The 14,499-nt window shown below is 38.5% G+C and overlaps 1 protein-coding gene across 1 annotated transcript; it reads right to left on the bottom strand.

Annotated features, from left to right (window-relative positions):
* Window positions 1–2,135: 2,135 nt before the first annotated feature.
* Window positions 2,136–14,201, bottom strand: LOC146454224 (protein disulfide-isomerase A6-like). The gene is made up of 8 exons (XM_085095715.1): window positions 14,051–14,201; window positions 13,836–13,977; window positions 9,913–9,970; window positions 8,357–8,443; window positions 6,923–6,962; window positions 5,532–5,647; window positions 4,309–4,421; window positions 2,136–3,156 (listed from the first exon to the last, which is right to left on the bottom strand). Exons 1-8 carry the CDS (start codon window positions 14,064–14,066, stop codon window positions 2,391–2,393), a joined length of 1,338 nt encoding a protein of 445 aa, XP_084951841.1. The 5' UTR covers window positions 14,067–14,201; the 3' UTR covers window positions 2,136–2,390.
* Between the last annotated feature and the right edge of the window lie 298 nt (window positions 14,202–14,499).

The raw sequence follows: 14,499 nt of genomic DNA, 5'->3' as shown, positions 1-14,499 counted from the left end.
CCTCGCACGTCTGCCTCGCATGGCTCGCTGGCTCGCAGATTGTCAAGACCCGAATTGTTGACATGGCACTTCTGACCAAAACATCTGTAGTGTGCAAGGGAAGTTACACCAAGTGAGAGAGGTATCAAATAATTATTGCAAACACTTGACAAAACCTGAATTACCAACCTACTGGCGCTCACGGAATTTGCGCCACTGGTGTCTATAGAATCCACAAGGGGCGTGTGGTAAAAAGCTTTAAGTAACCCTGGGGAAATTTTGATATTGGCATCTTAAAAGTCTCACCAAGGAATTTTCACCTACCGGTAGATACAGCTTAATAAATCATTTTTGAAGCAAAATAAATTTCGATTTCATTTAATAATTAAATAACATATTTAAAATAATTATAAGATTATAATCAGAAACTCCAGTGAAACATTTAATCAAAAACCCTCAATCTGGAAATTGATGCAATTACTCCAACTTTCTGTTTCCGTAAACTCCTCCGTTTTGGGTTAACGAAGTCCACTGAGAAAACTCGTTAATAATTCATAAGCCTATTGACCTATCAAATGGTCGATAAAACATCACATGCAGTGGTTTTGAAACCCGATAAAACCTCCTCCTTATTAGTATGCGGTGTTTAATGTTTTTCTCGTATGCTAATATCCAACATTCACAAAAGCGTCATTGTTATGAACTCTTTTGACACACGCTTTTCCAGGAATGCTTTTGAAGCCGTTCAAAAAACTAGCAGCACGTGTTTTACCAAAACCACTCGGCTGCGCCTCGTGGTTTTAAATCCCGATAAAACACTGCTGCTCTTGTTTTAACCATTACATAAACTCCTCCGTTTTGGGTTAACGATGTCCACTGAGAAAATTGAAGAGCCGTAACCAGGATTCATAATGATTAAAGATTAAAAACGTTCTCTGGTTAAAAATTGAAAAGGTATAAGCTTTCATCAACGGTCCTGTTGTCTTCAACGGATAAAAATATGAAGAGAATATGAAATGAGGACTAATAAATACGAAAAATGTACAAGAAAGGTGATAAGTGCGAAAAACATTATTTGTTAAGAGAAATAAGGTATTGATTACGGGGGTGGGCGTGAGTTATTGTCAGCGTCGACAGTATTCGCGGTATGCCAGGACTGAAGGGTCTTAAGGTAGCGATGATTGCATGGACTTGTCAATGATTGAGGTATTCTCAAAGTCAATCTGGTGGTTTTTGGACCAAGCATGGTAAGCTACATTAGAACCTTTGGCGCACATTAATTTTCACGTTTCTAGCATGTTCTTTTTTCCTGGTGTTAAACGACCTTCCAGTTTCACCAATGTAGCTCCTCGAATATATGTGGCGCAAGGAATTTTGAGAAGACCAGAGACAACTGTGCCTGGCTATTAAACATGCACCAACTCTCCAGTGTTTGTATTCAACGGTAATATCAAACATTAAAAAAAAAAACAGCTTTTCCAAGCTAATTATCAAAACGTTTTTCCACTCTAAGACAACTTAAGCGATGAAAGGTGGCTGTATTCACTGGCACAGGGAAGCTTGATGACAACATGAGGAGAGGGAATCAAGGAAAAATGAGTTTCAGTTTCAGGTGGCTGGGGCTACGTGTACTTTTAGCCCTTCTTCCATCAGCTCATGTGTGCATTTCTTGAAACTCCAGAAAACTATTTTAAGTGCACAAACTTCAATCTTTACTTGTGATGAAAGCCAAAACATTTTTAACTTTTCAAAATTATGAAACACATTTGGGTTATTTTGTAGGAGAATCGACAAGCAATAGAACAGAAATACGAAAGAACGCTTTTGGAGTCCGAAAGCTCTTCAGGAGTGTGTGACATGCACACCAGGTTGTTTAGAGTTGAAACATTCGATAAATCAGTACAGGTGCATAGTTGGTTTTGGTAATGCTTTGCCATTTGGTAATAAGTTGTGCCTATCACATGTATCATCAGCATTGAGGAATAGTAACTGAACGAGTGGCTACAACATGATTCTTTACTCTTCTCCCTCCAAAAGAAGAAGGAATAGAAAAGGAGACTACCAAAACCAGGTGAAATATATACACAAGTTCATCTTGCTTGTGAACTTCACATCCCTTCCTTTTAGTGGTCTCCTTTCCAAGACAACTGAGAACATTATATAACATTTTTTTTTATTTAACAAGTCGTAAGTGTTGTCAGTAGGAAAGACTACAAGTGATAAAACTCTACCTTAAGTCTCTCATGCACCTTAGCTCCCATCTCTATAATGAAACTGGGAAATGTAAAGCCTAGTTGTAGGAATTTTACAGACGTCAGTCAAATACTTGTCACGCACAATGTCAACAGAACTACAAATTTCAAAGGCAAGCACTAGATGAGAGATGTGATGATATTTTATGCAAAATGCAGTTATAATTCCTCTTTTTTCTGGCCTTCATCCTCATCCAAATCTACATCAGATAAATCAATGTCCTCTTCCACTGGCAACTCCCCATCTTTGCCATCCCAAGGTGCTGTTTCCTGTATGGTAGGTAGTTCTGCACCTTTGATGGGAGAGGTGGAGCCACGCCCAACTGAAACAGTCCTCAGGAACTCATCAACGCCGGTGCTATCAAAGGGTCCTCTTAGAGTGGCATACTTCATTTTACGGGCATTGACAGCAGCCATTGCAGGGTAGCCAAAGCCTCCCATACCAAGTGCATCCTCAAGATTTGCCTGTGCACCTGCCTCAGCCCAAATCCATCCCCACAGTTTTTTCTTGTACTTCTCACCCATCGTCTTCATGATCTTCAGGTACTCGTTCCTTCCAGATGCCATTGAGTCCAGAATATGAGGTAGAACAGCAACAATGCAGATAGGTTTCTCTGCACAGTTGTCTTTCAGCACCTGACTGTTCACAATCTGCAGTACCTCTGGTGGCTCAATTGACTCCGAAAGCTTGTCCAGGGCAAACTGAATGATGTCTGATGCAGTTCGTTGGCCTTGGTAGTCTTCCACACTGCGCGAGTCCTTAGCTCCAGCATTGAAGACCTTAATGGTTGGGTAGCCTTGAATTTGGTATCTGCTAGCAGTGACAGTATGAACTGTAGCATCAACAGCTCCAACTTTGACTTTACCCTTCAACTCGCTTGCTACCTTTGCCCATTCTGGAGCCAGCCTTTGACAGTGTCCACACCTTAAACAAAGGAACTTCATTAATTTTTGTAAACAAATGAAGGGATGAATATGAAATAGAGCACCTTTGGCAGGGTTGGAAACTTAAATTTCCCAGCACTCGCCCTCTGGGCGAGTAATGTTCAGATTCTACTTGCCCGGATACGTTTTCACTTGCCAAATACCAAACCAGGCAAGTAACCTGCGATTTCCACTCCACTTGCCCGACAAGCTTGACACTTGCATTGGTGAATGAGCGAGCAATTTTTTCCAACCCTGCTTTGGAGGAATGTGTGGGCTAATGGTTAAGGTCCCTGCATCAACCCTGCCACTCTTAATCATGCAATAAAGTTGTAACTTTTTTACTTTTCTTTCCAATAGTACAATCCTAAAGTATGACTATAATCAAACAACAACTTCTTAGCAGTACTTTCAAGTGTTTTAAGTTTGTGGATGAAATCCCAACATGCAACTACAGTCGAAGCTCTCCTTGTGACTGCTCTCATAGGCAACCAGCACTAGATATGACTGACAATGAGAGCATGTTTTCACTTTCACCCACACTTCTCTAATTAAAAGCTCCCGTAAGCAGCTTTGGCCACCCTCAGGAATTAAGAAGTGGTGTTTGCTACATTAATTTTGTAAGCTCTTTTTCAGAGTCTGATGTACACTGTCCTGTACTTAGAATCCAACACATTAATGAATGTTGGCACTTCTTGATCTCATTGACAGAATATAGGTTTGCCATGATGGACAGTTTGAGGTTTTAATCTCAGTAGATGTGACATTTAAATTCAGAAGCTTTGTCTGAAAAAAGAAAAAAAAAGTTCCCATATACGAACAGCCCTTAATGTATCAGTGGTCGGTTGTGCACTTGTGAGAGCTTAAGCTACCAGCCCTAGTTATGACCACTTTTTCAAAATTCAGAAGAGGTCGCTTACAAGAGCTTTGACGGCAAACAAATGAAAGCTTCAGAGCAGTACTTTAATGCGATGCTGTTTTTGTCACCCACTCGAACTTACGACAATCTGAACCAAACTCTAGTTAACCTGACTGTTTCATTCAAAGAAAACTCTGAGAAAGTTAGCAACAACTTGTTTCCTGGCTTTTAGGGAAATCCATTCTGTCCTTTTACCAAATGTCTGTATTATATTTGCAGTTTAATGGTACTAACCATGGTGCAAAGAATTCAACAAGAACCAGGTCTTTGGTGTTGAGGACTTCCTCCTCAAAATTACCATCTGTCAATTCAATAACATCGTCTTTGTTGCCAGGTTTGCCACTGTCCTGCAATAAAGAGTCCAAACATTGCTGTTAAAAACAATAATGAAATACCAGTTGTGAGAGCAATCTGGTAAACTTGAGCTTGTATTCACAAGTTTGACAGGGTTTGTTTTAAAATGATCATAGAGTGCTTAGGTGCTCATGGTTCCTACAGGCTGGTTCTGATATCCAGTTTCAAAAGCATGAAGTCAAGGGGTGTTTACATTATACTGGCATGACTTTCATTCCAGTACAAGTTCACTCCAGTTCCCTCTTGTGGCTCTGTATTCATTTACACGTAGTAATACCAGCAGAAAATCTATATCAGAGCAAATACCGGTGTCAGTTCACCCCGGCAGTAACTGTACCAGAACGAAATTTTCTTAATGGTACGAAAACTCATTCCCCTGGCATGTAAATGTAGTATGACTGTTTGCTCCAGTATGACATCACTCTCCAGGGATTCTCAAATTGGTAGCGCATACATAGTCCCCAGTACTTAAGACAGACCATACCAGGCAAAAGAAAAATATCTTCAATCTTGGAGGGAATCAAACACAGCTCTACCAAGTGGGCAACATGTACATGTACAGAGTGAGGGAAGGAAATGGATGCCACACTATGCCTCATATGTGATCTCCAATTTCTTTACTACATGCAGGGCTAATTAACAAATCACCAGCAGTTTTCCATGGTCTATACTCTTATAGACAATAAAATGATGTCATAAAATGTTCAAAACTCAAGTGGAACCGTTAGCCACAGGCGAGTGGTTCCACTGCCAAGTTTTGAACATTTTATGACACCATTTTATTGTCTATAAAAGCTAACACCAGCCATTTTCTATGGTCTATACTCTTATAGACAATAAAATGCTGTCATAAAATGTTCAAAACTCAAGTGGAGCCATAAGCCAAAGGCGAGTGGTTTCACTGCTAAGTTTTGAACATTTTATGGCATCATTTTATTGTCTGTACTCTTACAGATGATAGCTATGAGCCAATCAGCGTGCAGCAATTCTGACAGTTATTTTAAAATGCTAAGGAGAAAATTCATGGGTTCATTTTAGTACGTCAACATACATTTAAATAGTTCCTTACATCTCTCTTGCCTGAACGCTTTGATTGACCATACCTTTTTTCCTCCTCCTCCAGAGCTAGATTTCCGTCCACCTCCTGCCATTCTGTCCTTCACCATGGATTTAACAGCACTTAGACCTGAATCAATGATGGCTTGAGCAGTCCTAGCACCTAGAAAATCAAATGTGTATAATAAATAAATAAATAAAATTATAGACCGCCTTTGTTTAATAACATTTGCACAATGTACCGGTGGAAGGAAAGCCAGTTGAAAGTATGTACTACTGTCAATCCACATAACATGTGACCGGTATTTTTGAAATTTGAAGGAGTTTTGAAATTTACATGTCAGTTTTGAACATCGCCAACAAGATTTCAGTATAATGCTATGAATTTTTCTTTACATTACAGTATTAAGTATTTCAAGAATAACAATTGTTTCCCAAGTATTTCGAATCTTTTTTTCTGCTAATGCGTCTTTTTTGGAAAAGATATCCAGAGAACTGTTCAACATTCCATTCACATGTCGGACAGCATTACAAAGAGAAATTTGAATGTTCAATACTGGTCAACAAAAAGACAAAAAGACAAAAAGAAACCCTTTCAAAGAGCAAGGACAAGAACTGGTCAACAAAAAACTCAAAAGAACCAACTTAAAACATGGTATCTGGCATTCTAAACTGCAAGGATGTAGCTAAGCTTTTCCAACAGGTGAACTAACAAGAACCTAGTTTAATGGCCTAGCTCCCACGAATCTGCAGCTCAGTGTTAGAGTATCCAAACTAGTAACAAACTAGTAATTGGAAGGTCATAGGTTTGACTCCTGATAGGAGCACTTGGGTTTCCTTCTTCCTGAGTATGTCTGTGTCAAATTTTATTGAGAAAAGGTGGAAGATATACATTGTACCGGTAGGTCATATTATTAATAAAAGAGAAAGAGTTAGCCAGGCACAGTTTTTTTTCTGTGAGACAAATCAACAGAAGTCTAGTCTTTAGATGGCTTTTTATTCCGTGTTCTAAGCCATTATTTGCATCCCTGACCCAACTGATGGGAGGCAAATTCTCTCATTACAGCACCAGCAACCCCTGTTCTGACTCACAGTTGACACCAGTGAAAAATTAAGATTAACGATAATATTATACTAATGAACTCAAAACAAACATATCATGGCGACCAACTGAGGAAGTATTTCAACAAAACTAGTTTATAATCACGTGTAAATTTCAGACCAGTAAAAAATTAAGATAAACAATATTAATTAACTCAAAACAAACATAGCCACCAACTGAGGGAGTCTAGCAACGAAACCAGTTTTATAGTTGAATATGTAAATATTATTGTGTGTTGAAAGTAAAATTAATGCAAATGAGGTTTTCCTGATCAAGATGATGTAGTAACTGGATGCTATTTACTACTGACAGCAATACAAGAACAGTGTAAAATACCATTATAATCCTCTGGCCTGTTCTTGTTGGATCCAAAAATCTGAAAATAGACAGCCCATTATTTAGCTAGAGGTTATAAAGTAATAAAAAAGCAGCCATTATGCAGTTTAATGTAAACTGTATAGCTCACTGTGAGTGAATGTTGTTTTATTTCTCTATTCAGTCAGCGTTCTATCACTCTGCTACCCAAATCATGTTCATTCCAATGTATTGCATTTACAGTCAACCCAGGTCACGCGTGAACGATATTTTTGAAATTTGAACGGAGTTTTGAAATTTACATGTCAGTTTTGAAAGTCGCCAACGAGATTTCAGAGTTCCCGTATAAATTTCCCTAGCTTACTGACGGTATAAAGCTATGAATTTTTCTTTACACTGCAAAATTGAATATTTCAAGAATAACAATTGTTTCCCAAGTATTTTGAATCTTTTTTTTTTTTTTTGTTCAGTTAATGCGTCTTTTCCGGAACGATTTCCAGAGAAATGTCCAACATTCCATTCACACGTCGGACATTACAAAGAGAAATTCGAATGTTCATTTCATTCTTGGAAATACTGTTCACGCGTGACCTGGGTTGACTGTAACTTATACAGTCAACTCTCACTCTGTGGACACCTACTGTAGCTACATGTATTATCCATGGACACCTTGATAATATGGACAGTAGCTAAATGCCCGGCAAAAATGTATTACAGAGTTCCACTGAAATATATTCAGGACTGCTATAGATTATGGACTCTCACTATTAAGGACTCTATCTCGCGGTCCAGAGGATGTCCGCAATAAAGGGAGTTGACTGAATTTAAAACACAGAGCTGAAAAAATAAGCACATTTCCTGCACCTTTCAATTTAACATACGGACTCTGGACTTCAACCCCAACTAACGTTTTGCAAGTTTTACTGCTGTCAACTGACCAACCCCCAAAAATACAAAAATTGACAAAGCAGATCAAAATCTGCCAATCACAGCACAGACATGACCTTTTGACCCCGTTGAGCCAAACGTTTTTGTTTTCTTAGAGGTCTCAAAGTCTGTACGCTGTTGAACGGCACATCAATACCAGGCACACATGAACACCTAATAAGACCATTACGGTAACACCAACTTTTGAAATTTTTTTTTAGTTTTGTATTTTTATCTTTGTCTTTTTGGCACTGCCCCATAAGCTTTCTAGCTTTAATGTCCACCATGGAAAAATAAAGTTTTTATGTTATGTTATGTTATGTTATGTTAACTCGTCAGCTGATGACAAGATTAGTTATCCTAATCAGGGTGGCTCAGGTTCCCATGTGGTTAGCTTTAGACTTGTGTACTGGTGTTCTGTGGCATTTTGAAACGTTCCTGGGCATTCCTGGTTTTAAATACTCCAGGGTGTTCCTGGTTTGCTGCAGAACGTACACCCAAAAAAGGTCAATTGACGGTGAAGATTACCTTTATTGTGGGGAAGCCACGGATACCATACGGTCCACCTACAGACTGGTGATTATCCATATCAACTGCTCCAACCTTGACGGTACCCTAACAGGAGACCATAAAACAGTTGTGGGAAATTTGTTAAATTGTTGCAAATACAACCTAATTTCAAATGTTATTGGAAAACAAGGAAAAAATATTTCTTAGTCAAAAACAGAATTTCATTTATTGCCTATTTTTACTTTTAAAGTTCTCAGGCACCGCCATTTTGCATTTCATGACTTGAAACAGTTGCCTGGCAATTGTTTCAAACAAAAGAACTTCTGTTCTCTGAGAATAACATCACTATATGACATCATTAATCCAAAATGGTGATGCGAGGGAAATGAAAAACCGAAGATTGGCAATAATCGTATCTAATTTCTAGTATGACTAGGACTAGGGTTACGTTTTTCCCCTCCCACCTCCCCCACATTTTAATAGGTATCCCTAGGTAATTTTCCCTGGTACTCACTCATACACAGGTGGAAAGAGAAAATGTTGACTATTACAAAGCAATGGGATACAAGGATCAGGATTCACACCAGCAGCCTTCAGATTGAAAGTACAACACACTACAGTCATTCTTCGTAAGCGACCATTTCTTGAACTGTTTTGTTTTTCAGTTAACTACTTTTTCAAGAGCTCTCTCGTAAGCGACCACCACTCAAATTTCTTAAGTGACCGCGACCACTTTTTAGGCCAGAAATTACACAATATTCTTTTGTCTTCTGTTTCTGGTAAGCGACCACCCAACATAATCACGTATCATCGTTAGGAAATCATTACTCAAAAGTGACAAAAGTTCAATTTTTAATGGCGCTACCCTTGACTGCTAATAGATAATAACAGTTTACAGACAGAGAAGATGGCCATAATATTATTAGATCTGCAGGTAAACAGGAATTGTTAACAGTGATCTGTTCCAAAATACTATACAAAGTTTCATCAGAAGAATCAATAGATGTGAAAAAATCAAATAAATTAGTTTCTATCAAGCATGATAATGTTATTGATTTGATAATGAAAATTACGGGTAGAATCATATTTCAGACCTGATGATGGTACCGGTGTCATGAGGACACCGAAACGTTGTCTTAAAATAATATGATTCTACCCGTAATTTTCATCATCAAATCAGTTTCTATTTGCCTAATTTTAGCTGCTAAGGTAGTATCTTTATGTACCTAATTAATCAATCCAGTATTAGCCTATTTTGTTGATCTTTCCCGTAAGCGACCACCTCCCATAAGTAACCACTTTGCCGTGCCCCAAGGGTGGTTGCTTATGAGAGAGCTGACTGTAATTAACTAAGGCTTACCACAATGCCACCCCATAGGAATACCAAACCCCTGGTGACAAAAAAAATTAAATTTTTTGATTGGCTGTCCCTTAACAGTTTGCATTGTTTTACCACAGAACTCCTGCAGTAATAAAATTCCAGTACCCCACAGTCTCTCCCGGAGACCAACTGCTGGCCAAAGAGGCTGAGGACTCTGGGTACGAGATTGGTTCAAACAATCCAAAAACTGTACCTTCAATGCTGAAGCTGCTTTGATCCATTCAGGAGCTAACGCCTTACAATGCCCACACCTTTAAATAAGCAAAATTATAGTAATTCAGTTAAAGGGCTCAGGTGAACAGCCTCTTACCCTGCAAGCTGCTTGCAAGCTAAGGTAACAGCCTCTTAGAAGGGTTGCAACTTAATTGGCTTCTAATGAATTTAAAATATATTTTCAAAATGAACAAAATTTTAATCTGATTGAAGGAATATCAAGCTGATTCTAACAATAAGCTAGTACTTCAACAAGCTGTTTAAATTGTCTAAAAGAGGTAAAATCACCACATGACAATGATGAGCCTCTCTATGGGTATTTCCGAAGAAATCGAAGACGCGAAGATCACTGCTGCAAAAACGAAGATCTCAAGATTGAAGCGAAGATCTGAAAATTTACCAAAATTTGCGTGATCAAATTGAACACTCAGATGTAAATTAAAACCGTCAAAACTCGTAAACGCTACAGAAAGTATCTGTTATTTCTGAATTTTGGCATTCTTAACCACATTTCTGTGTGTTAAAATTGGGTTGACAGACCTGTGCGACTCCCACTGTGTGTCCGTTGTGTTGATAAAAGCCTTTTCAGTTTTGGTTTTACAAGCATGCATATGTCTTTAAGCGATTTTTCTTTTGTAAAAGAGAATCTTCCCTTTAGATAAAAATGTGATGCGACCGCTCTTAATGGTGTTTGTCTTCAGGATCGTGAGGGGGAATTCTCAAATATACTGAATCAGGGGCACCCAACAACCGACTTCTCTCAAATCCTTTGAAACACAATTTTAGGCTATCTGGAGTGCCTTTAAAGCTCTGCAGGTTCATTTCAAGCCCCGCTATAATATTTTTATCTGTTCGGTCATTCTAGGGGAACTTTAGTCTTTTCGAAATTTCTAGGGCATTTTTGTCCATTTCCCGCGAAAACCTTAGGTCTTAATTCCTTTCCGAAAATCTTAGCTGACCTTTCTTCGGTACCCGAAACCACATTTTTATCAATCCCAAAACACAAGGTCTTAAATTTCCCATATCACGAAGGTTCGAGGTGAAAATTCCCTTTAGAAAATTGCAGGAGATTAAGGGCCTTCCGAACAGATAATTTACCGAAACGATCCGTTGGGTGCCCCTGACTGAATGGAGGGTTTCTTACTGATCACTAAGAGCCATAAGGATTAGGTGTTGATTGCCATTGTGTATGCTAGCTCTGTGACATTTGTTAAGCTTATCGGCTTCTATTGACTTCAAGATTTTAGGTAGCGCTAAATAAATGTTGTCTGTAAAGATACAGGATCCGTGGATTTCTTAACTCGTGAATTAATGCTTCTGCTATTGTATCTCGCTGCGTGAGGATTGCACGGATGAGTGTCTAACAGATCGTCATCTTTACAAAGCTTATCATTGTTGTCTCTCGCTTTCGAGAGCTATAGCTTCGTTGTAACGCTGTCTTTTAGCTCTCTGAGTTGCTTCTTATCTGAAAAACAGCTATTGTTTTCTAGAGCTGACATGTACCTCCATTATTTTGTGGCTAAGCTCGCATCCGCAGCAGATATTTAAAGCTAAGACAGACAACGTTCTTGTGAGTCTCTAGGATGTTGGTGTATTTCTTCTGGCGAGTATCTAATGTTGTTTCTCATACAATACTGCAGTTTCGATTTCTTGGAATCTAATCAGAGACATCAGAAGCTAGCATGTTAAAATGGGGTTAAAACGCGTCGCCAAAGAATCCAGCAATCAGGGTTTTCATTTGAGGCCGGAGGCCGGACGTTTCGTCCGGTCGTTTGCCATTCCACGTCCGGTACTTTGAGATCAATATTGGCGATTTGTTTTACTACTGTATTATATATTTTTCTTTCTAAGGCATCTCATGAACATACTGACTAGAGGATAACAGAATAATCAATTACATTCTTCAAAACGGCCATTTAACTCTTTTTTCTTTGCTTATTGAGCGGCGGGATATTTTATTGGTTTCCCCTCTTCATTTAAGGTGGCCGAACACACTTTTCCAGTATACAGCTGTTAGTAAGCATTATTTGAAAACTACGTACTTCTGAGTACCCGAAATTTGCATGGTGCAAGATTAACTAAGAAGGAATAAATTTTGATACTTCTTGTTGAGCAAGGTGCTGTTGCCATGGCAACGCAGTAAGCTATTAACCGTCCACAAATAATGGTTTTCCTTAATTTTTAGAAAATGCACTCGTTAGATTTTTTCCATTTTTTGTATCCAGAAAAACTCACAAAATACTGACATAGTGACGCTGCTTTCATGTAATTTTAACAGAGAGATCTCCTGTAAATGTTGGTTTTGCACTTTAATGTTTTTTGAAGATACTCTCTGTTAGATTTCGGTTTTTGTTTGTAGGCGATTTACGCTTTTAGGGAACTACTGTTTTGTCAAATTTCACGAAATTCTAACGAGCGGTTCCTTAGAAAACAATTCATTTCCATTAAAACAACCAGTCGCAAGTTTTTGGTCAAATGCGCATGCGTGCTTTTAATTAGGTTTTCTCAGCAAAGATGAAAGGCGTGCAAAAAGGCTTAGCTCCTCGTGAAGTCACTTTCTTTGTTCGGTGATAAATGAAGAAGGATTCACAAACGAGAAACTGAGTTATTTTAAGACCAAAACTCACCTTTGTGATCCATTTTGGTATAAAATCGAGGGATCGATAGTATTTGCTTACCACAACCCTAGCGCGCGCTTAATAGCATCACTAACAATCTGTAAAGCGCGCGCAAACTGTGTTCGGCCACCTTAAACGGAATTGAAGTGGCTATTTCGTTCTCATTCCTACACTCTTGATGAATGGTCTACAACCCAAGTTACCAAACATTTTTGAAAATCAAATAAATTCGCAATGATAAGCCAATGAAAATTCTGTTGTTGCCATTCTCCCTCCCCCTCCCCCTACCAACTGACCATTTTCATTCAGTAATTTACTTTTTAAAGAGAATTTTAGGGAGCGCCAGCATTGCCTAGGAAACTGTTTCCTTGGTTTCAGAAACGCTGAAAATGGCGTTTATAATTCTATTTTAAAAATTTCCTGGGGGAGCATGCCCCCAGACCCCTCTAGGTGCTTGCGCCTTCGGCGCTCGAGAGGCGCTTACGGCGCCAAGAAAACGTTCACGTCCGGTGCTTTCAGAAGTATGTCCGCTACTTTACAAAACAGTTGAAAACCCTGAACAATCCTTTATTATTTCAAGAACTGTTGGTCGCTGTTTATATTGCTTTTCGTGAATTTAAACAGTGAGTTATGCAATTTGCTATTGAAGTGAAATATTTATCAATTGTGAATAACACTGAATAAACGTTTAAACCATTTCAATCTGAAAAAACGAAGATTTTCCTAAAAAAACGAAGATTTGCGAAAAAATAGCGAAGAAAACGAAGACCGTGGGTACCCATAGAGAGGCTCAATGATTAAGCGAAAACTGACAGATGAGTCGAGGTGGTATTAAAAGCACTCTCAACAAGAAAATTAATCTAAATTTAACTGTAACAGGCTTAATTATAAGCTTCTGATTTGCTTGATCGATCTTCTGAAAATCCCAACTCCGTGAACATCAGCTTCGAAAGTTCATATAAAATCATATATAAATTTAATTCAAGACCACCAATTGCATAAACTTTATAAGCTTACAATAATTAATTTAACAAGCATGGCTCTTTTTAGCTGTCTTTCGAGCCATATCCATCCAAAATGCTATCTTTAATTTAATCTAACTTTTTGGTGTAGGAAATATGTTTCTCTCCTTTACACACCGTAAGCTTACGTGTGGAAAGCTCATATCTCATTTCTCTTAACGAGCTAGGTAAGCTTAATTATTAGCTACGTGTAAAATGCATATATACATAGGCAACAACACATAAAATCAATTAAAACACAGAGAAAAATATTAAACACTCACCAAGGAGCATAAAATTCTACAAGCCATACTGAATCACTATCCAAAACCATTGAATTAAAATTACTTGCTGTCAGTTCTACGACATCGGTATGAGGGCCGTAGAGAGCTCTACCTAAAGTCACAAAACACGACAACAAAACACCTGGAAAAGAGCGAAATAACGTTAGAAAACGCAACAGATCTTCATCTACAAAGAAATGAAGAGCTAAAGTTACCGAGAATAAGCCTCATCTTTGGAAAATCACCAGATTGGGCCAAAAAAACTACGAGACACACAGAATTTAGGACAAAGTGAAACACGACGTGGAAAACACGAAGGGACCTTTATGAAGCTTCAAAGAGGCCGGCCTCTCGTGTCCCGCTCTGATTGGCTGATTTCCCCCCTACGTTTATACGTTTCACCGCTGGTAACTTGATAATGGGCTCATAAATAAAGATCAGGAAAAAATTCTCCTTTGTGGAGTCTTTTGTGACAGTAAAGAACTGGTGAAGTAGATTGTGTTATTTACTGCAACAAGGTTTACATCTCAAAGAGCTCAAGACAAGAGGTGAGTCAAGATAAGCATAATGATATTGGTTTATTTCTTGTAGAGGGTTATGATTGTAGATGATAATGGTTTTGCTAATAATTAAGCTTATGTCCTTCTGTAGCAAAGGTTTGAGG

The sequence above is a fragment of the Pavona decussata genome, unplaced genomic scaffold (genome assembly GCF_977016875.1).
Source record: "Pavona decussata unplaced genomic scaffold, jaPavDecu1.1 SCAFFOLD_307, whole genome shotgun sequence".
NCBI classification, from domain to species: domain Eukaryota; kingdom Metazoa; phylum Cnidaria; class Anthozoa; order Scleractinia; family Agariciidae; genus Pavona; species Pavona decussata.
Note: the sequence above shows the minus strand (reverse complement) of the source record. Positions and strands in the feature narration are given on the sequence as shown.

Excerpts from the sequence above, each read along its gene's own strand:
- LOC146454224 (XM_085095715.1), bottom strand. Across the intron at positions 8,444-9,912 it reads AAGCAGCTTCAGCATTGAAG|GGTACCGTCAAGGTTGGAGC; the intron begins GTACAGTTTTTG and ends GTCTCCTGTTAG. Across the intron at positions 4,422-5,531 it reads CTGGAGGAGGAGGAAAAAAG|GACAGTGGCAAACCTGGCAA; the intron begins GTATGGTCAATC and ends TCTTTATTGCAG.